Source organism: Nannobrachium achirus (genome assembly GCF_963921795.1).
Source record: "Nannobrachium achirus genome assembly, chromosome: 19".
NCBI classification, from domain to species: domain Eukaryota; kingdom Metazoa; phylum Chordata; class Actinopteri; order Myctophiformes; family Myctophidae; genus Nannobrachium; species Nannobrachium achirus.
Genome location: NC_137826.1, coordinates 11,192,698 through 11,216,813, shown reverse-complemented (window position 1 = coordinate 11,216,813; position 24,116 = coordinate 11,192,698). Strand labels below are relative to the sequence as shown.

General features: G+C 41.2%; 1 protein-coding gene across 1 annotated transcript in view; it reads right to left on the bottom strand.

The window, feature by feature from the left end:
• The window catches only part of LOC308304522 (ryanodine receptor 1-like), a gene marked incomplete at its 5' end in the record, with an annotated part of 142,344 nt that overhangs the window by 10,030 nt on the left and 108,198 nt on the right, over positions 1-24,116 (bottom strand). The window contains 18 exons of the mRNA XM_080749131.1: positions 2,097-2,197; positions 2,407-2,471; positions 4,397-4,553; positions 5,244-5,378; positions 7,139-7,285; positions 7,820-7,880; positions 8,256-8,392; positions 8,910-8,952; positions 9,278-9,408; positions 11,233-11,514; positions 11,752-11,838; positions 11,957-12,110; positions 12,241-12,323; positions 12,883-14,213; positions 14,503-14,584; positions 22,118-22,222; positions 23,506-23,634; positions 23,789-23,877. Coding sequence (XP_080605257.1) covers positions 2,097-2,197; positions 2,407-2,471; positions 4,397-4,553; positions 5,244-5,378; positions 7,139-7,285; positions 7,820-7,880; positions 8,256-8,392; positions 8,910-8,952; positions 9,278-9,408; positions 11,233-11,514; positions 11,752-11,838; positions 11,957-12,110; positions 12,241-12,323; positions 12,883-14,213; positions 14,503-14,584; positions 22,118-22,222; positions 23,506-23,634; positions 23,789-23,877 — 3,319 coding nt within the window. The remainder of the gene's footprint in view (positions 1-2,096; positions 2,198-2,406; positions 2,472-4,396; positions 4,554-5,243; positions 5,379-7,138; positions 7,286-7,819; positions 7,881-8,255; positions 8,393-8,909; positions 8,953-9,277; positions 9,409-11,232; positions 11,515-11,751; positions 11,839-11,956; positions 12,111-12,240; positions 12,324-12,882; positions 14,214-14,502; positions 14,585-22,117; positions 22,223-23,505; positions 23,635-23,788; positions 23,878-24,116) is intronic.

The following is a 24,116-nucleotide window of genomic DNA, read 5'->3' as shown; positions in this document are numbered from 1 at the left end:
CAGGTTTCATTGCTGTACCTGAAACAGGGCATGAGCTACACCAGTTCAAAGTTGGCATTTTTCAAAGGCTTCCTACAGCGCCACCCTTTGGCCGATTGTTGCGAGCTTCGCGTTTTAGCCGTTTGGCATAGTCCTCTGCCATACTGCCGAGTTTCATAAAAAGCGACTGCACGGTCTAGCCGCTAGAGAAAAAGTGGCGGAATAATAATAATAATAGTGATGAAGTCCAATAACAATGAATGGCCAAGGCATTGCCACTTCGTGGCCTTGGCCACTAATAATAATAAATATAGCTGCAAGCAGCGATAAAGTGGCCAAAACACCTCAAATCATGAACACAGCCTGCGATGTGCGTGACATCTTGCAAGCACATTCCCACTAGGTCAAGGAACAGATGCCACCCTTCTCACATTGGCCTGTTATAGCGCCACAAGCGGGTCAACTTTTGCATAACCCATTTTTGGAACAAAATGCCTCAAATCATGCATACAATGTCCGATTGCGTCAGTAATGTCAAACAGATCACTGCCTGCGATCTTGACATTTTGTACTTTTATAGCCATTGTTTTCTGGCTTGAAGCGAGCCCACAATTGTTTCGAAGGAACAATATTTTCTAGTTCTACTTGAATTCCTCTACAGCCGCTGTGACAACAATCAACTTGAAGGCTTTTTCTTTCTTTCTTTCTTTCTTTCTTTCTTTCTTTCTTTCTTTCTTTCTGCTCCAGGCTGTAATTACGTGACCTGTAATCTTACTGTACTTACTGTACAGCATAATGAGATGATTGACAAAGCAAGACGACGGCTATGATAACCCCTCAGCCAAGAGGAAGGAATGGAAAACCTGCTTGTTCATGTAAAACACCCAACAGGCTCATAAAGGCTGTACGTATGGTGGAGTATAAGCTCTGCCTGCGGGCCACGTCTATCATCGCCACCTGCTGCTAACATGCAAATCTAACCTATAGCTTCTTGTTCTAGACGTGCACAGCAGGGACGTGCAGAGAACGTTAGAGAGGCAGGGGCTGACATTTCTAAAAGGGCCTTTTGGTGGAAATATCGAAAATAGCAGACCTCCAAGCTCACAATGCGTCGCGCTGCGATGCGTTGTGAGCTTGGAGGTCGGCTATTTTGGATGCGTTTGACCACACTGAACTAAGCATAATCATAAGCATAATTTCTACGCAGAAAGGGCAATTATTGTGGGCTCGCCTGAAAGGCGAGCACACTTTAGATATTTTCATTATTTATCTATCAGGCAGGCAGTCAGTCAACAGTTCTCCTCAACAGTTTTCTGGCTTGAAGCGAGCCCACAATTGTTTCGAAGGAACAATATTTTCTAGTTATTAATCTAACATCTCTCTGTCAACTTTGACCCTGTTATATTCAACGCCTTAATCATCAACTAATAATGGGCTGTTGAAAACAGCATGTCTCGCCCAGACTTGCAATGTAAACACAGGAGCCAAGAAGTGTTTCTGCGAAAATAATTAAACAGGAAACGGATGGGGGATCTCATGTTGCGATTAATTCATTTCTTGATTTCCTGTAGGACTGACTACGACTTTTTTACACTAGATGGAGCTTTCGCTAACTTTGCCGGTCCGCGGCACACGTGTGTGTGTGTGTGTGTGTGTACGCTGTGGATTAGAGACGACGCGGGGATTTTCCATCCCTGATATACTGTACACAGCGCATAACCCAAAATCTCCCCAAACTGGTATGGACTAGTAGAGGAAAAAATGTTTAGCCTTTCTCAGTTTTAACCTTGACCTTTACCTTTTCAACCCAAAAGCTATACATCTCTTTAGGGCATGTCATGAAAATCCACCTATCCGCTCAAGCTATTTACACACACACACGCACGCACGCGCGCGCGCACACACACACACACACACACACACACACACACACACACACACACACACACACACACACACACACACACACACACACACACACACACACACACACACACACACACACACACACACACACACACACACACACACACACACACACACACGACTGTCCTTGCTGTGCATGCATGCGTTGCGGACAGGGAAAGGAGAGAAAGAGAGAGAAATGTTGTACTGACATGTAATTGGCCAGGTTGTGCTCATCCAGCGTGTGGGTCTCGAAGCCATGCGGCGTGGTGTCAAAGTAGTCACTTCCAATCCCGCATATGAAGCATTTCGTCTGCACACATAGGAACACGTCGTTAAGAGGATTAAGCATCATGTTGTTCACATAGCTTACTGTGATGTAAGATATTAAACCATTGGTTCTCAACGTCCAAACGGAGCAAATGGACCCGCTCATAAATAATCACGAGGATTTTGCAGTGTAGATTGGGGTCCAGGTATAGGTCAGTAGTAAGACTGATAGAGAAATGTACGATACTGTACCTCCATGTCCTCCTTGACTTGCTCTTGTTGGTCTCTGAGTTCTCCAAAGGCATCAATGATCAGACCTTTAAACCACAACATAATAACAGAGGTGTTTGAAGGATTCTGTGCACGGTACTATCACCAGTAAGACGCCTAAGGGCGTCTTACTGGTGACCAGATGACCAAGACAGATATGGATCATGGCCATATATGGATTCTGTTAGTTTGGTTCTCCTAACATGGCATCATCTGGGATACAATCACTTTTATGCTCATATATGGAGATCCCTAGAATCACTGTGATGTCACATGTGATGTCACAGTGATGTGTCAGGGGAACCACAGTGTCAGACACGGACAAGCTGCGACGGTTCTGATAGTAAACTGCGACCAACGGTCGCAATTACTTTACAGCAGAGACGTGCAGAGAATGTTAGAGAGGCAGGGTCTGAAATTTCTAAAAGGGCCTTTTGATGAAAAGATCGAAAATTGCAGACCTCCAAGCTCACAACGTGTCACGCTGCGACGCGTTGTGAGCTTGGAGGTCGGCTATTTTCAGTACTTGATACCACACTAAACTAAGCATAAAAAAGGCAATACTAGAGATCTGGCATATAAAGATTTCTACACAGTCAGGAGGCATAAGATGCCGCGTTCAAGATCAGGAGAGTTTGGACAAGGCAATTCTCTTGAATGCTGCCTTCAAGTATGGCATGCAGGGCATTTCTCTCACCATAGTAAAAGCGGCATTCATGGTCTGGAGAGGGCACTTTTTACAGACGGATAAAAGGGCAGGGGCTCAAGCCCCCTTTGATGTCTATGTGTGCACATGCTTGCTTTACAGTATGTGTCCACAACATCCCACGGATCTTTTTTCCTTGCATATTTGTTAAACTACCTCTACAGTTGAGTCCACATGCAAGGACATATAAAGAATGTGCCAGAGGATATTATGGCGTTAATACCTAGAGGCCCGGCCGACTGAGAAAAGAAAGATTGCAGACAAGCCCCAAACCTACCAATGAAGCATCATCCTTTATTATGGGGATTAACAGCACAGCTGGAATACGGCTGTCGCCGAAAAGATTGCTTTGTTGAAACGAAAAAATTGAAAGGCTTGACTTAATTTGCTGAAAACCTTCACCGGAAATAAACCTAAACCGTTATCCATTATGTAGTGGTGTGGTTCTCAGACATTTGGATGCCCATAACAACTCTGAGAGTAGGCCTATACACATGGAATCAAATGGACCCGTAAGTGTCCATTTTCCAAGGAACTCTGACTAATATGAGACAAGTAAAATTGTTTTAGTCTGAATAGATATACTTTGCACCTTCTTACCTGTTTTCCTGTATTTATGTATTATGCTCTTTTTTCCCTTCCCGTTATGCAATGTAATGTACTCTATTGTCTGCCTGTTTTTTTGAGCGGTGGTCACAACGCTCCTATACGTGGCCGTGTGTGTGGGTCTGTCTGTCTCCGTCCGTCCGTCCGTCCGTCCTTGTCTGTCTGTATGTAGCCTACAGTACCTTTTTTGACCACACATGTTAAGGGAGGGGCGCTGTTGTTCAGGCCAGACCAGACACACCAGACACACACACACACACACACACACACACACACACACACACACACATGGATACCAGTGGCGGCCTGAGTGACATGCATTTTATTATTAATATTTTGTTTAATATTGTTTTAATATTTTTTATAATATATATATATATACAGGTATATATATATATTTGTTTTGCTGTTGCGCAGCCTCCACGACCACCGCTCAGTTCACACGGGTGTGATTTTTTTTTGTGGGGACTGGGGATGTAAATTAGCAACTTAGCTCAATCCGGTGTATTTACATTACATTGATTATGTATTGTTCATTAATATACAGTGTCCCGTCTAAATAAACAAATAAAGTTATGTACGTGACGGTCCCTGGACCCCCACTGTGAGAACCACCCGTGTGTAGCAGCCTGTGCTGTGTGTGCGTCACTCATGTCTTACCCTGAATGATGGCCAGAAGGATGACAATGACAAAGAAGAAGAAGGTTATATCAAAGACCACCCGGTAGAGTTCATATTCATCACCAGCGGGGTCCTCGATCTCATCTCCTATGCCACCGCCGGCTCGAACTCCAACATACATGTGGAACAGGTAGCACTGATGAAATGACATGAAACAAGACAATGTTTGCTGATGGCAGTGGTGGAAAAAGTTATCACATTTGTTACTTTAATACAGTAAGTAAAAGTATCAATACTCCAATGTAGAAATACTCTGTTAAAAGTAAAAGTCCAGAATTAAAAATGTACTTGAGTAAATGTACAAAAGTATTGGTATCAAAATGTACTTAAAGTACCAAAAGTACTCATTATGCAGAATGTCCCATTTAAAGTTTTCAAATGTATACAAATATTTTGAAAATAGCAGATCTACAAGCTCATAATGTGATGTATTGTGAGCTTGTAGATTGGCTATTTATAAATGGGCATATATATGTGGCTGAAGTATTTATGTATGTTTTGTAATAATAATCTAAATCTATAAATTAACTAGTAACTAAAGTTTGCAAATAAATGTAGTGGAGTAAAAGTACAATATTTGGATCCGAGATGTAGTGGAGTAGAAATATTAGAAATTGTACAGTACCTAATTAAATGCACTTTACACCACTGGCTGATGGTTCAGTCAGTGTATTCCTTTAAAATTACATATTTGAAAACAAGACTACGATCCTAAATGCCTTGCTAGCAAATCATGGCGGTGCACAGCGAATTCCATGGCAATCCACAGGTAATGTTTGAGATATTTTGGATGGGACCAAAGGGTTTTCATGGCAGATCGACTCACAGTCATCATGTCGTCACACTTCATGTCTGGTTCGTCTTCATCCTCGCTTTTGTCGTAAAACTTGCGGAAGAAGTTGAAGGCGATCACAGTGTACAGGTAGACCACCACGGCCAGCAGCCCCACCGTCATCATCAACTGGCAGGGAAACAGAGAGGAGGGATGAGCAGAACGCTCAAACACTACGTTGTATTCATAATACTGATTCCATACTTTACAAGTCTCCAATTTCCAGAATTCTCTGTAGATTTTTCGGACTATATTTGACATCCATGTACAAATAGCGACACGTCGATGTTTATTATGTAAATAAATAATTTAAAAATCCAATTGTTAACATAATTACATATACTATTATGTTGCCAAATAATTGTAAGAATATTGTAGCTATAGGTACAGTACATTAGGCTCATACAAATCAATACAAATCAATTGACCACTTAAAGGGGTATTCCACTTTCAAAAAAACTTTTGGTAATTTTATCGTCTAATCAGGATTTTATGAACACCCTGATCAGTGTTTAATTTGCTTGATTCAATATTTAGATGTTTGATGTAAATGTTATCAGGCCCTCCAGGCCCAGATTCTTTCCACATACACACCCATTGTAACTTCAAACTCCATTTTAAGTTAACCATGATAGATTAATTAAAAACACCCATTATTTTTTCTGGTGACTCATACTACCCTCCTAATACGTGAGCAGGCCGTGATTTTTCAATAACTTTTTTCATTTATCTTTAATAATTATTTTGGAAAATGGAAAAAATTAAATACAATAAAATATTATTAAAAATAAATGAAAGAAGTTATCGAAAAAACACGGCCTGCTCACGTATTAGGAGGGTATTATGAGTCCCCAGAAAAAATAACGGGTGTTTTTAATTAATTTATCATGTTTAAAATGGAGTTTGAAGTTACAATGGGTGTGTATGTGGAGGCCTCCTGCAGGAGGAGGGCCTGGTAACATTTACATCAAATATCTAAATATTGAATTAAGCAAATTAAAAACTGTTCAGGGTGTTCATAAAAGCCTGACTAAACAATAAAATGACGAAAAGTTTTTTTAAAAGTGAAATATCCCTTTAAGCATGCTTTATTACTTCATTGTATGGCTAGAAATGAGAAATTCTTTGAAAATTGAACAAAAATGTAATTGAAATTGAATTAAACCAAAGCATTGCTAAAATAGTGCCATATTTTATTGAGATCTACATTTTAACTAACTCTATACTTTCAACCTCTACCTAGTTCATGTACAATTCACCACTATACTGGAAAGGAGAACTACAGTCTATTGACTTTGCTTTATTGGCTGTTAGAGTAGGTAAATCATACTGTACTTGTAAACACTCTTTAACTATAAATAAAGTCACTCCTTCAAAGAAGGTTTTATGAGTTTTCACTGCCAAACATTTATGCCCAAGAGGACGTGAACCAACCAGTGCTAGCTTATTCATTATTGTCCCATTACCTAATGAACAAATACAATTATATTATCAATATATATTATCACCTCTAGATTTCTTCTCTTTTTTATATATATATAAATTAAATGTATTTAAAAAAAGTCTCTACCGTCTATTCACTATACACAGTCAATTTTTGATTTTAGAAAACAGAATAGGAGCTAATAGCTTGCCTTGTAAGCATAAATGTTTTCTCATAATCTTTTATTTTTCCTGATTCCATAATTATACAGACATGGAAATTATTCCAATTAAATTCCACACTTTTCCTTATTTACGTATAGGAACCCTATTCTGAATATTCATGTTTTTATCCCATATTATATTCTGCATGAAAATACAGTAGAATCTGGAGTGTTGACTTAATGAAATTAAAATGTTTTGTTTGTCATTTTGCTGAAGGGTTTGCGTGTGAACACATGTTACACCTGTGTTCCATTGTGGGTGACTGAGGAAAGGATGGTGCGAAGAGTCTTAACGCCCATGGCAATGTCTAGCAGATGGCAGGCGAAGAAGAAATTGTTGTAGTGCCCGAGGATAGACATAATCAAGTACCAGCATAGATACAGGAACGTCTGTGTGAAGACGAGAAAAAACAGTATGAGGCAAATGTAGAAACAAGGTATTTCACACTTAGTATGTTATAATATTATAATAATAAAAGAGAGTCTAAGAACTTCTATTTGACAGCTCAAACCAAAACCAGGAGACAAAACCCTTGCCATTTCATAAAGCATACATTACTATTTTTTTACATTTTACATTGTTATTTTTGTTGTTGCGATTGCTGTTGTTATCCATCTTCTATCTCTCTTTCTCTCTCTATTCACTCTGACACAATATACTGTATATTATTATATTATACTTCAAATTACATTTACAAAGAACTTAAGTGAACAATACTGTATGTTAGAGTTTATTGATGAAGATTATGTTGTTATTGATATTGATATCACTGTACACTTTTTTAGACAGCTTAATCGCTACAGAGAAAAGCCAGCCACTCAATTATGTTATCCATTATTCCCATGTATACTGGACAGGTTATCAATATCACAGCACTTGGATTTGGATTTGAGTACTCTGTGGAAAACTGTTTATTTTCTTACGCCATCTGTGAACACAACACCAAATTTCCAAAGCTGGTACTTCACGTCGATTGCTGTGATCCTGTAAAGACACAAAGAATCCCAATCATCAAATATGCCTTTGTCTTTCGTTTTCAAGGAGATATTATTTTTCAAAGGAGCGCCGAAACAAGCTACTTTGGCGCTTCAATAAATCGTTGCTGTCAAGCACAAACCTAATATCTCCATGTTTCAAGTTTATTTCGTAAATGAATGTCCTACATCCATCATCATACAGGAAGATACAGGAGTGTTGCACAAAAGTAGTGAAAATAGCCAATCTACAAGTTCAGAGATGCATTGCCTCGCGATGTGTTGTGAACTTGTAGATCACTTGTAGTTATTTTCACTATTTTATTATTATTACGTTTAATTTGGACATACAAGGTTTCCACCCGACAGCAAGGACATACTGTACCAGGCAAACATGGAGTTGTCTGGTTCCTCCTGCTTCTTCTCGTGCGTCTGCTGGCTCACATCCAGGGAGGCCAGGTCCACCCCCAGGAGCTCTGCAATCCTCTCCCTGCCGTAGATGTCCCCATACTTATCCAGAACCTGACACACATTAGATCATGGCCATATCAATCTAGGGTGTGTGGAATTTATCCAGTGTGTGTGTGATTATAATAGAATATTTGATAAATACACATTTTTTTCTTAGGTTTTTTCTTAGGTTTTATTTCAGTCATGACTTAACAAGACAGTTAAATATACAGAACATAGTCAACAAATATGTTTTGACCGAAAAGGTACAGGCTGAAGCCGAAGCTTAGTAATATTTTAGTAACTTAGTAATATTTAAATAACTTTTCACTATAGAAAAAGTAAACAAAAGTGCAAACAAAAAGAAAAAGAAAATCAACATATCAACATACAGTATATCATATAGAACTAAACTCATCTTCTATTTGCATAGCCCTAAATCATAACATGTCTCAAAGGGGTTCAAAAGTAAAAGACAAACATTATAATTGATTAAGAATAAACTTTGTAAGAGTAACAATAACACCCCCGCAGCATGTGAACAGAACAAAAAAAAAGCCATTTCATTTGAAAAACTACTGTATCTTACCTTCCGCTTGACAAACTTGTCCCAGTAGTTGTTTGGAAAAGAGCTGGAAAAACGAAAAAGTACATTTTAGCTATATTTGTTTTAAGATAACAGAGGGTGTCTGGGCAAATACGCTTGGCAAAGATAAATGTTTGATTGTTTACCGTTTCAACTGAATGTTCTTGGTCTAGCCATGTAACTGAATTTCCAAAAGGACATTAAGCATTTTATGTTGGGCCCACCAGTGCAGTGGCCCCAAGCTTCAGAATCAAAGGCCTAATACACTGTTAGCAGTTTGTCTCAAAAAATCCACAAAACAAAAATCCACAAAACAAAGTGCCTCGATAGGCGTCTCTTGATATACTGTCGAGGATTTCATTGTCACTTACGGTGCGTTCAGGATCAGTCTGTCCCACTGCCCCTTGATGTCATCATCTTCAGGTTGTTCAGTAATGTACAGGCCATCAAACTCCAGCTTTCTGGCGAGTTCCTTCTCCCTCTTGAAGATCACCAGTGGGATCTGAGGAAAAACAATGTACTCAAATGAGTGTTCTTAAGACTTTTGAAAGTATCATAAGTGCATTGTGTCGTGTCGTGTCGTGCACTCTATGGTCGTGTTCTGATCATCATCTAAATGTGATATGATACGGTGTTGCAGATTTGCACGCAAACGAGTGGCCGCGCTTCCAGAAGATCAACAACGCAAAGGGGCACCTGGAGCGCAAAGCGATTGACAAGGCCCTACAGCGAATGCATGCCACGCTGCTGGGCCAGACTCAGCAACCCTAAAGCTTAAAGGGATATTCCACTTTCAAAAAAAACTTTTGGTCATTTTATCGTCTAATCAGGCTTTTATGAACAACCTTAACAGATTTTAATTTGCTTCATTCAATATTTTGATATTTGATGTAAATGTTACTAGGCCCTCCAGGCCCAGTTCCTCTACATACACACCCATTGTAACTTCAAACTCCATTTTAACCATGCTAGATTCATCAAAAACACCCATTATTTTTTCTGGCGACTCATAATACCCTCCTAATACGTGAGCAGGCCATGTATTTTCAATAACGTTTTTCATTTATTTTTGATAATTAATTTTTGTTTTACATTTTTTCCATTTTCCTAAAGAATTATTAAAAATAAATGAAAAGGTTTATCGAAAAAACACGGCCTGCTCACATATTAGGTGTGTAGTATGAGTCAACAGCAAAAATAATAATAGTTTTTAATGAATCTATCATGGTTAAAATGGAGTTTCATGTTACAATGGGTGTGCATGTGGAGCGGCTCTGGATCAAGCCTCCTGATGACATTTACATCAAATATCTAAAAACTGTTCAGGGTGTTCATAAAAGCCTGATTAGATGATAAAATGACCAAAAGTTTTTTTGAAAGTGAAATATCCCTTTAATGCTTCATTACTTTGTCTATGCCTTTCTGTTGCTCTGACTCTGTGCCAGCACCAAATCTCACTCTCAGACAACCAAACCACATCTCGCTCTCCAGTGTCTCTCTGCCTGCCTCTGTGTCTGCTTTGACTCGTTTTGTTTCACAAACTTGCACAACTGCAACCCATACTGTATGTCTGTGAGACACTGTGTGTCACACCTTGCATGTGTTTACTGCCTTCTTTGCTACATGAGACTGCACTTTACCACGCTTATGTCAAGCCGACTCTTGTTACAATAAACCGCCTCTAAAGGAATATGCCTGTCTGCATTCTTATCAATGACCCACTGTGTTCACCACAACAACATCTGTGACTGTCATAATTCAACACAACACCTAGGCGACAGAGCCTTTCAGCCCTTCGCTCCCAGACTGCTAAGTACTGAGAGCTGCAGCGTCTGCGGGGATTTTTAAGAAACACTTAAAACACTGCTGTTTAAACAAATCTTTGAGGAATGTCATTGATTGTCTCCGCCAGGCCAAAAGGCAGGGCAGAGACTATGTTTTGCACCCTGTCCGTGTGTCTCCGTCCGTGTACAGCTAATCTCTGGCACCGTTGGACCGATCAGTGTGAAACTGTGCATAGTGCACACACAGAGCAGAACCTCTGCCCCAAATATTTCACATTCACCAATATAGCGCCACTAGGTGGCCGATTTTAGCTATACACATTTTATACCAATGGTTTCTGAGAACTGAAAAACCACGATTATCTTTATCTATCTGTCCACGAGTTCGTGGAGGACAAACCTACTACTGTATGTGTGTGTTTGGAAGGGGTGTGGGATGGGATCCTTGACATAAAAAAGGTTGTACAGTAGGCTGTACAACTGCCGCTTTTCTTTTTTTACAGTGAGCTGTGAAACATAGCTAAAGTAACCTTATAATCTACCTTGAGGCAGTTGTACCCAATGATACAGATGAAGGAGATAACGGTGTGCAGGACTGAGATGAAGAACATGGTGGGCTGCATATAGCCGGTGCTCTCCTCCAGGTAGAAGTAAACTGGGCCCTCTTCCTCGTCATCGTCCCCTCCTTCATCCATCCCGCCAGAGCCCTCAGGATCCTCTCCCGAGCCTTCAAACAACCCGGAGCCTTCGAACAACCCGCTTCCCTCAAACATCCCGGAACCTTCCGTCTCAGACTCCTCTCCCTCAGGCGGGCTGTCAGAAACCTGTCCAGAGCATATGGATGGGCAGATGAGTCGGTGTCCCAGGACAATAGAACCTACAGGTACTGTATAGTTATGCTTGGATAAACAACTGTTACATACCCTGTCTTAATGACCTAGGGCTAGGCAATTGGTTCTCAAAGTGGGAGAGACAAATTTGTTAATATAGCGTCACAATCATTTTAACAAGCAGATATACAAGTACTGTACAATAGTTCAAATACAAAAATAGTTCTTAACCTTGTAGAATAGCAGAACGAAGTTCAGGGCAAATGCAAGGAACAGAGCCAGAAAACGAAGGTTGTAGAAGTTTCTTGAGAGGTAGTTCTAAGAAACAAACAAGCAAATAAACAACCAATAAAAATGTTAATGTCTGTTAGTGAACATTGAGATTGTACTGATGTCACACAAGTTAGTGAGACCATAAGGAAGAGAGACCACCCACCATTAATTTATTCCTCTGGACATCCAGTTCAGTCCAAATTTGAAACCCTTCATGCCTCTTTGGTTTCTTTTCTTTCTTGGGTGCCACAATCTTTGGTGCTTCTTCGTGATCTTTGGTCAGAGATTCTTTCTCAGATTTCTCTCCAGTTTCATTACTAAAGAAAAAACCTTGTTAGGCTAATGGATCCAAACTAATTGACCATAATCACACAGTGGCAAACGCAGAATGAAGTAACAGCATACTCATTCAACTGCTGAAAACTACGAAAACAACAAGTTTCTTACTCTGCCTTCTCTGGCTCTGGAGGTGGTTCCACTACGGCAGGAGGTTCAGGAGGTTTCTGGCTAGCATCAGCATCCTCTGGTTGCTGCAAACATAGAACAGCATGCCGTTGTTACTGAGTAGCTTGCATTCATACAGGACAATCAGGTAGAATGATGGTGAAAACCATTCAATGACAGTGAACTGAATCACTACTTAAGGTTTCTTTGACCAAAGAAGCTATGGATAAAGAAGATCTGGCAAATATTTTGACTTAAATCTTTCTCAGGACAACATAACGTTCTACCAATGTTCAACATCATTGCATGCAAGGAAGGTACATCCACTTCTTTTTTGAGCGGTGGTCACACCGTCTCCATAGCGTGGCCGTGTGTGTAGGTATGTTTGTTTGTATGTGGGTGGGTGGGTGGGTGGGTCTGTATGTAGCCTCAAGCCTGTGGTGTAGTACCTTTTATGACCACACATGTTAAGGGAGGGGCGCTGTTTTCAGGCCAGGCCAGGCCAGGCACACACACACACACACGCACACACACACACACACACACACACACACACACACACAGGGGGGAAGGGGGGAGGGGTAAACCGGTTGGTGGGTAAACCACCGCTCAGTTCACACGGGTGTGATTTTTATCTGCCTGTACCTTTTTCCTCTTCATTATGGGCGTTCCCTCTGGAGTGGGAGCCTCAATAGTCGCCTCTATTCCCATGTCCCCAAGGCCACCTCGAGCATCAAACCCTGCTACCCTGCCACCCTCCCCCTTCTCTTGCGAGTCTTCCTCCTCCTCCTCCTCCTCTCCGTCCCCGGTCTCCGTCTGCCCTCCCGCCTCCTGCTCCTCCCCCGTCCTCGGCTCCCCCGGCAGGTCGCCGTGCACGTCGTCCTGCGTGGGGTCCGGCATGCTGGCCAGAATCTCCGTCATGGTGATGTTCTTGGCTCCCTCCACCAGGCCGCCTCCAAACAGCGTCTGCCAGATGAGCATGAAGATGCCCTTGCACACGCTGTAGACGAAGAGGAGGATGCCCACCAGGATGGTCCAGAAAAATACGGTCAAAGCCACCACGATCTCCTTGATGGTCATCTTCCTCACCCTGCGGTACTGCCTGCGCAGGTTGCGGAACGTGAAGATGCCGAGGAAGCTCAGCAAGCTATTGATGAAGTCGGCAAAGGCCGAGCTTGACTCGGGCGGCAACTCCTCTCCGTTGCTTTCCTCGTCTCCTCCGCCGCCGTTGCCGCCTGCCCCGCCTCCCGCGCCTCCCTCCGCTCCGCTTTCCACTGGCTCGTCGTCTTCCTCCTCTTTCCCCTCTTCTTCTACCTCAGAGATCTGCGAGGCTATGTTCATCTCAAAGATGGTGTCCTCGCAGAAGTTGACGAACATCTCCATCTTTTCCGACTCGCCCCCCTCGTTGACCACGTCGAAGATGAACTGCCGCTTGGACTCTCGGACTTGGGGCATCTCCCACTGTTTGCGGTTCACCTCGGAGATCTCAAAGTAGATGCGCTCAATCTTCCTGCTGGCGCCCATTATCTCGATTCTGCCCAGGAAAGGCCGGAAGTAGTTCATCACATTCTCCGCCTGCTCGACAAAGTTCTGCAGCCTAGTGTCGTGGGGCACGTGCTCAGACAGGTTGGTGAGTAGCACCGCGATGTTGAAGCCGATGTCCTTGGCGGGCTCCTGGAAGCGGTTGGCAAACTCATCGTAGTTGATCATGTCGTTTTCATCTGCCTCTGAGCACGACAACAGAAACTGGATTTCTGAGGTGGTGTATTGTTTCTGGCTGTCCATAGCCTTCTGGAAGTCCTTCTTGGAGATTAGTCCCCGAGGGTCTGTGACGTAGTCACGGAACGCGTCAGACACCACGATGTCCTTCAGCTTAAGGAACATGTCAAAGAACTTTAGGATCATCTCCACGTTGCTGGAGGACTCCACCAACATGTCCACCATCTGACGGGCGATGGTGCCGTTCACCACATTTCCTGCGCAACACACAGAACATTTAGCACGGGTTGTAGAAATTCCACACCATGCATTTACAATTCATCTGTATTACTACAGTACTACAGCACGTGATTCTTTGAACGTCGTACGTAATTATAATACATTTCGACACAAAGTTTGACCAAATCAATATGACACAAAGTCTTGATTTTGTTTTCTAACAAGCTGTCCTAGGAATAAAATAAAAGCGCAGACTAAAGCAGGCATGTGGTAAAATAGTGGGACTTCAACAACACAGTACATCAGCAGTATCAAATAATACTCTACCCTCCAACAGTGAAAGCAGCATGACAACCATATCTTTCTGAAGGTCAAGAAGCTCCTTCAGCAGACCAATTTGACTTGAGTCCTATAGCAAGTAAAAAAACATACAGGATCTTACAATGATAATAGCTGGTTTGACAGTATTTTAGGGAAGAAGGGATGCACAGGGAATGTTTGACATTTTAAACACCAGTGTCAACACTGCATGGTTATCACACGGAGGGATTTTTTTTTTTAAGCTGAGGAAATCCAATTTCTTATGAGGTTACATACAAAGCTTTTAAATAATGAAATCATGCATGTGGACTTACAGTTCAGCCAACCTGAGAAACCTGGTATTTCTGCATTTATTTCAAGGACAACTTCACCCATTTTAAATCCATCTTCATAGCATTGTTCCTCACTAATGCTTTATAAGATGGCTGCATTTCTGCGCAATTGCCATGGATCTCAGAGTATGGCAGTGGACACTTCAGAAAACGTGCCTATACCAGTGACGTCATTGGTAGGATGGTTTGGTCATTTCAAACACAATTTTTATTCATTTATTTATTAATTTGGTATTAATGCTAGAACAATGGCTCCTATTTCAGCATGCTATCTTTCCAGGAAAAGAAAGGCTGTGGCTTTTATTAGCTTGGAATCCTCTTCAATGATGTCATTGGTAGGCAGGTTTCTCTACCGTCCAACGCACCAATGAGATTGATTGATTGAATACTTTATTAGACAGAAATGCAAACAGCACGGGGTACAGTCATACATTTGGGCTAAAAGGATAACACAAAGTCCTGGGGACTCCATTGTGCTCCTATGTATTCAATTCATCAATGACGCATAGTACAGTAAGTAAGTAGACAGCATCTTCTAACGAGCATTAGTTATTATCAATTATAGGAAGATATGTTTGAAAATAGGTGAAGTGCTCCTTTAATAATTACAATATATTAAATATGTTAGATTCCAACCATTTTTCAGCTAGTGGGACTTATTTGATTTGACAAATTTCATAAAAAAAACATTATGTACTTAATTAAAATAATTGGGTATGACACATGTCATAATCACAATAAATGTTATGTACATTGTGGTCCTCATGTTCTACAGAATGGCGTGGCAAGACTGGCATAGATGTTACAATATAGTTGACATCAAATACTGTACACTGTATAAGTAGAAAATAATATGACACTATTCAATAGCTGTTCTATATCAGTGCAAATGTGGCAAGTGCAATATTATAGGCACTTTAATAATAATCACCATACGATGTGAGTATTATTTTTCTTGAATGATGTTCAATGGACATCTTTGTCCTCGAGATCATACAAGTCGTTGCTGTCGGGCAGAAACCTACATATTTCAACTTTTTTCCCCCGTAAATGAATGGCCTACTTTATCATGCAAGAGTGTCGCACAAAAGTAGTGAAATTAGGAGATCTACAAGCTTGTAGCTTATAGATCAACTATTTCCAAAATGTTACTCTCTCTCTAATATATATATATATATATATGTTACAGTTTTTGAGGTACCAATGAGATTGTGACCGGAGCGCTTGTTTTGTAGTTCACCTTATGGGCAGTCCCCTGAAGGAGCCGGTGCCATGAAATTGGTCCGATGTTTCATTGTTCCGACGTCCCATTAGTTCGACGCTGGTGAATGCTAACCTGCCAACGCTGGTGAATGCTAACCTGCCGACGCTGGTGAATGTTAACCTGGTGAATGCTACTATGCCTAAACCTAATCCTAACCTCAGTAAAACTATGCCTAAACCTAACCTGGTGAATGCTAACCTGGTGAATGTTAACCTGGTGAATGATAACCCTAATCCCAGTAAAACTATACCTAAACCTAACCCTGTAAGACTAATGAGATGTCGGACTTATGGGCACTTTGGGCAGTCCACGGAAAGAGGCACCGCTTGCTCCACCTCACACCCAAAAACGAGCGCCCCTGGTCTCAATCTCACTGAATCTCAAAAACACTGACACATATATTTAATAAAGAAGTAAGCGTTTTGGACATTTGGTTTCCACCTGACAGCAACGAAATAATATAATATTATTCTACATCTTAGAAGTGTTGCAAGGTGCATTTGTATGCAACTCTAAGTTTAACCAAATTAGTTAGAATTAGTCTGAAATAACACACCACAAATGAAACAAGTAAAAGCATCTTCCCTCGGGTTACTTATTATTACGGATATGAAAGAGGGAGGGTCAACATCATTCTTACAACTGTTAAATATGTGCAAACTAAATGAGTGTAACATTAAAACATATATTCCAACACTGGAGGTTAAAGGTAAGGCAACAGATAAGGGACAACTTCTGATTTACATAATGTACTAGTCCATATCTAAACAACAATATTCCCTTTTCATATAATTAAATGGAAAATGTTTAAAATTCAAAGTTCTGAAAAGGTGAATGTACCAAAATAGAATTGAGCAATGGAGGAAGTAGCTATATTGTCAGTACTTGAAGTACAATATTTGCCTATAAATGTACACTGTACTATACATATCTACTGCAGCATTCAAAACCAGGTATACTGCATTTGCTCTACTGTAAAAAGTTTACATTAGGGGCGCCCGGTGGCCTACTGGTCTAAGCGCATACCATATAGGCATTGATGCCTGGCGGCGTCGCCGGTTCGATTCCCGATCTGGACGACCTTTGCCGCGTATCTCTCCCCGTCTCTCCCCCCGTTTCCTGTCAGTCTACTGTACTATCCAATAAAGGCAGAAAAAGCCCAAAAAAACCAAATCTTTAAAAAGTTTACATTAAATGTATATGGAATGGATGCTATAAGTATCCTTGTATTTTATTTATAGGGAGTGCGAGTGAGCTTACCAGGGTGGACTGCTTCTAAAAAAACTGCTCAACTGCATGTTAAATGTTGGGGGTGGAGCAAATTTAGCAGCTCAAACACATTTTTATTCAACATTTATAAAATAGATGTTTTTCCTCATTATTTGAAAATCCAGAATTTTAAATTATCTGTTGCCATTCCTTTAAGGAGCAGATCCTTTTCTCAGAAGATCTTGTAGTCACATGCATTTATGCATAAATGGTTGGTTCATAGTGATATGGTAACAGTGGTCAATGTAGGAATGTCCTGATTTTATTCTCCTTAAAACATTGTTGTTCACTCTACCCTATCCATGCTGTATGTAAATAAGTATACATTTGTGATTGTTCAAGCGTTCTCATTACAACTTTAAAAGGCAAATGTGTAACAAATAAACTGAGAAAAGAATCCGAGGTTGAAGTACAGCACAAGTAAACACCATATCACGTCAATCGATAAATAAAATGAATACCTACTTTACCCTTCATTGACCATGTAAAAGACAGTTTAAATAAATATGTAAATATATATATCATTTTGTGAACAGATTAAAAATAAAACACTATTACATTTCAAAATACGTTTTACCTTCTTTCTTATTGCATTCGTTTTCTTACGACATCTATTAATGTTGTCACTTCATTTAATATACATCACACCAGAACATCACATTTTACTATTCAGAATAAAGGCCTGCTTTGGAATACAGGGAGAATGTGGTAAGAGAGGTATTATCAAAATGATATAACTTGGGAGCAAAGTTCAGGGAGGAAGCAGGGACATGGAAGGAAGCGGGCACATGCTTCAACATGGTGAAAATATCACCATGTTCAAGCAGTTGTCCTAATAATGTGGGACAGAGTATGTTACTGTATGTCCCTCATTATCACATTTAAAGGCAGAAGCGGTTAAAGTACTTAAATACAATGATCCTACTTTTTTCTGAGGATGTGTATTGTGTTACCAACTTGTTTATTTGTGTCAATTTTCTTCTTACTCTGCTACAATTAAAATGTTTACCCCAATACAATGGCATTCTAATCCAATGGAATAGAAAAGAAAACTTTGAAAAGAAAATGGTGTGAAAGTTATTAATGCCGTCAGCATATACTGGGAGAAATTTGCTTTGCAGTTTGCAGATCCAGTCTAGAGCCCGCCTAGTCCAAAAGTTCTGTTTCATTTTTACGACGCGGTGCTATTGTTTCAAACAAAATGTAATCTTGTGAAAATTGTGGAAAAACTCCTTGGAATACCTTGTTTGGTGTGTCAATGTTTTATTTTAACTCGTAGCGACCGGTGAAACCACAGTTATAGGCTACTCAATTTGACATTTATATGGGGGACTAACTAACACTACTGCACAAACTCTAAGAATGTTTAGAGTAGGCGGGCTCTAGTCTGGATCACTCTGGTTAATTCAGAATGGAAACCAGCCATAAGCGCCATATTCCCACGGGGCACGATAAAGATAAAGATATTATCGTTCTCAACTCATGTGGATGGTAGCGTCGACACCACAACGATAACGCCGACATAGTTGATGTGGACGCCAACAACGTAATTATCGTTAACAATAATCATCGTTATAGTTATCTTTATCGTGCCTGGTGGGATTGACGCTTTACTGCCAGGTTACTGTCAGGATGTTCAGCCTGGTCAGTATGTTACCAAGCTACCAAGGAAGGGAAGATGACAGCAGCAGAAGATGCAACAATCATCACCCAGGGCCATATCTGAAGTATACTGTACCGTATGGTCATACTCATGGAGGAGGGGAGGATTTCTTATGGGCTGAAATGTTCTCTTTGTCTGCCATGAGGGAACGACATTTTTAAATTCTCAAATTTGCCCTCAGATTTGTCATTTTCATCTGTAAGACGGTACTATTACAGAATACACTTAATTTAACATTTTACTTTTACCTCTGATTCATTAACTGATTTATTAGATACCAGATAATTACTTTTGTACAGGTAATATCAGATCATTTAAGACTTTTACTCAAGTAGTCTTCTAACGGGCGGCTTTCAGTTGTACCAGAGTTATTTTCTACTGGGATATCTCTGCGGCTTTCAGGTACTTTTCCCACCACTGGTTAAAGGGTAGGCTATTTGGTGAATTTGGTCCTATATTATTATAGTACTTGCATTCATAGAGAATATTAGCTCCAAAGTCAGCCGAAAGCTTGAAATGATGAGCTCTCGTTTAGCATTTATAGACAGAATAGACATTTGCAGGCTTCACAGCACAGGGTGGTTGAGAGACTAAAGTACATACATTCAAAAGGAATGTAAATTCATGACAGCTTGGTCGCCACACACACTTTCACTAATCAGAAAATCACTAAATCCCCTTTTAATTTTGCATTGATGCACATTGGTGCACAGATTGCATTGGTGACATGGCCTAGTGTCGCCTAAGGTCAGTTCAGATTGTAAACATTAGCATATTATGGAGCCCAGTAGAGTATAGGAGAAGGCTATCCTCACATACTGTGCCGCTGCTTTCCTGGCTGTGATGGTAAAGAATAAAGATGTCACCATAACATTTTCTGTAGCCAGTCAGGTCTCTGAAGGTTTCACTCAACTAGAGACTGAGGACAATTGTTCATTTCCTGTCATAGTGAAAAATCTTCAGGGCGGTCCTTCATCTTGGGGCAGTGATATGATCGGTTTAGCAACTACCTTAAATGTACTGTAATACTTCCCAGACCGACAGCTAATTTGCTCAGGCTGGCACTTTAGGAGCTGTTTTGACATACCCTGTTTGGAACCCTATTATCTTCAGGTACAGTTACATACCGTAAGAAAATGGTTCTCAACCTTGTTTGATCACTGGACCACTAGCATATTTCGAACAATCAAGGACCACGCCTCCCCTGTTGAGAAACTGTGCCGTAAGAGACTAAGAGGACTAAAATCACCAAAACCTACCCTTTAACCACTCTCCACACATTTACTCTATCTACGCAACAAAATATATAATTGGTGTACCACAGTAGTTGAAGGGGTACACTTACAAACCAGATAATAATTGTATACTGTACATGTGCGTGATGGTGCCTGTGCACATGCAGAATATTGAGTGGGTAAATGATTGATTTCTCCACATGTCCATGAACTCATAGCACATAACAAGAGGTTTTTATGCATCAAACGTGATTTCCTCAGTCATTCCAGACTACAAACTACTACTACTGTACATGTTCAAACTTGATTTGTTTGACACATGAGTTAATATTACGTTTACACACAGCTGTTGCACATATCAATTTTAATGCAAAATCCATATTCTCTAAAAAGATGCACAACACATCCTATAGAGTGGAGAAGTCACATGGTGGTCCGGGAAGCATTTTGACCATTTTGGTTCATACAGCAACATACAGATTTGAATATTGACTGGGATTAACATGGTTCCCCCCCCCCCCCCCCCCCAAACATCCAGACACTATTCATACATAAACGTCGTACATCAAAGGTTAAATACTGTATATACACTGTATTTAACCTTTGATGTACTGTATATTATACAGTATAAAAAAATGAATTGTTCTGTTTTACAGTATATACTTTTACTACAGATACTGTACTTATTTTATATATATATATATATATAATTTTTATCCCACAATTTTGTAACCCTTTTTTTCCACCCCAATTGCCTAAGCTATGTAATCCTGGGCTCTTCTCTCCCTCTGCCGCGCCTGGGGAGACAACAGACTGACCTCATGCTTCAAGTTGTTTCTTTTCACCTGACAGGGAGGAATTTTTCCCGGTATGGACATAGCGCGTGGAAGGAACACGTTATTCCAACCAGTTCCCCCTCAGGCGCCCCGACTGGCCAGGGGGAGGCATTATAGAGACCAGGATTACTGCATGTTTGTATGAGGGTATCTATCTACCCTAGGAGACACGGGGAGAACATGCAAACTCCCTACAGTGATACTGTCGTTATTTAATTATTTCAGTTGATTTGTAAATCCAGGAGCAACTGAATGTGTAAAACCACATTGAAACCAGTCCATAATGAAATCTGTGAAAAATGAATTGTCAAAACACCTGTGAACACAGGAAGAAACCATGTGTCTTAGCTCTATACACAAACGATTGCAAGTGCAGGCTGGTGAGTATTTTGTGCATAGTGTGCGTGCATATTGGCAGCCACTTAGACAAAATGTTTGAGGACTAGCAATAGACTAGCAAAAACACATTATGCAATTTCCTCATTCATGTGTAATAAACCATATTATAGTATATTATTTACAGTATGGTGTGTAGTGTACACCGTGTAGCTATTGAATATAAACAGTTAAACACTTCATTGACCGGAGTCCACCGGGCCAATACTATACCTTTCCCTCAACACCAAATCTCTTTGGTGCTCACAATATGTGAGCTTGTAGATCTGCTAATTTTGGACAAATGCTCTCCCTGAAACAGGAATGCTAGTGGTTCATATTAAGGAAACACCAACATTAACACTTTCCTGTGGGCGTGGGTGTGACGAAGAGACGGACAGACAGCCGGTGGAGGTTTTGATAGTAAGTGCGACCTGACGGTCGCAATCAAAGAAATGAAACATATACTGCATGTAAATGATTGCTTCAGCCAATGACTATATAATGCATGGCATTCCAATCCAGGATACTTGCCCCAAGTGATCCGAATCATTTGCAGTGTTGCGTGACGTCATGTTTGTGTTTCCTTAATATTTGTTCACAGCAGTCAGTAGATGGTGTAGGGGTGTGTCTTAATGAGCTCGTACCTGGGCCAGCTTCATCATCATGTGAGCGAAGACGTGGAGGAAGCCCACCACGGCGTCCCACAGCCTGCTGTGGGCCAGAGACTGCTGGTTCCCCGTGCACGGGCCCTGCATGACCGCAAGGATTAGAGCAGTGATTCTTTTTTTACTATATATTTTTTATCCCACAATTTTGTAACACATTTTTTCACCCAGTGCTAATTGCCTATGTAATCCTGGGCTCTGCTCTCCCTCTGCCACGCCTGGGGAGACAACGGACTGACCTCATGCTTCCTTCTATGCATGAGGAGTCCAAGTTGCTTCTTTTCACCTGACAGTGGAGATTTCCCTGGTTTGGACGTAGCGCGTGGAAGGAACACGTTATTCCAACCAGTTCCTTTCCCCTCCATCAGGCGCCCCGGCTGGCCAGGGGGAGGCATTATTGAGACCAGGATTACGTGCATGTTTTTGTGAGGGTATCAACCCTAGGAGACACGGGGAGAACATGCAAACTCCACACAGAAAGGCCCTATCGCCGACCCCACCTAGGGTGTGGGCGCTGATGACGCGGAGGAGGAACACGCCGCCAGCGCCCACAGCGTCCCCCGGCGGGAATCGAACCCAGGACCTTCTAGCTGTGAGGCGAAGCGCTAACCACTGCGCCACCGTGCCCCTAGAGCAGTGATTCTCACAGGACCCCCAGTTTTACGTGCTTTAACAGGCCAATGGTTCTTCAAACTATTTTATTTCAAGGACCTCCATAACTCAGAGTAGCCTAGTAAACGACCAACAAATGAAATGGTTTCCGGAAGAGGGCAGGTACGAGGCTAAACTCAGAGAGTGTACAAATGTAATTTGGTTCCATTTGTACACTCTCACAAACCGTTACTAGTCCATTTGGACCCCGCTCAAGGAACCAGCTCAGTGGCCTTGGACCTCAGTGGAGGTCGGGGTACGATCCCTGGACGGGTCATACCAAAGACTCTGAAAAAATGGTTCCCAAATGGTTCCCTGCTTGGCACTCAGCATCAAGAGTGGGATTAGGGGTTAGTTCCTGTGTGACATACTGGCGTGACGTCCAGGGGGTGTACTCATGCTACAGAAACAGGAGATAGGCTCCTGCCACATGGGCCTCATGGCTCTGCAAAGGCTACTTATCTTTAAAACCCCACTTTGAGACACTGCATTGGGCCATGGACTACCATTTGATATATACATATTGTTTCATCTTTAAAACATTGAAATCTTTGGGACCACAATCTACTGTACAATGTAAAGTCCTCAGCACCCCACATTGTTGTGTTTTTTAAGATTTTAAATGGGGGGGAGGGATGTTCACCTATAATGAAATGCCCCAAATAGAGATGTAAGGTTGAAAATCGTTTAGGATTTCTTTTTCAAACTCAATTTACCTGAATGTACTCAGTCAGACTGTTGAAAATCTGTTTTGCCACCGTCATAGCTTTAGAGAAATTCTTCTTCCCTGGATCATCGATGATGTCTTTGCCGGAGTAGTACCAGTAAAAATCACTGATGGACTCCTGTTGCATGCACACAACAAGCAGCCGTGTGAAAAAGACATCGGGTTTATGACATATTTTTGCTAAAAGATGCACATAACATTTTGCAAACCATTTAGACACATTTACAGCTTTCCTACTGTAACAACCAGGGTTATTGCACAGTTTACTGCACCTGTAATCGAAGCAGGTAGTCTACTGTGCAGATGATGACGTTGATGGTAGTGGTACAGGCTGTCTGTGTGCGGAGGTAGTTCTGGAAATCTGCAATTGATTTATACTGCACATTTTAGAGCGTTCCTACATCTGGCTTTGTCTGTATGTATGTGTCTGTCCGGACTGTCATTGGTCAGTAATTGTTGTCTGTATGTATGTCCCGCCCCATCCCACATTGGCCAAGCTTCGCGGGACGCTTAATGAAATTAACTCATAAATAGCACCGCTCGCTTCACACTGGGTGTGATTTTTCTACTGTGAGCAGCGACATTTGATTACATTTGACT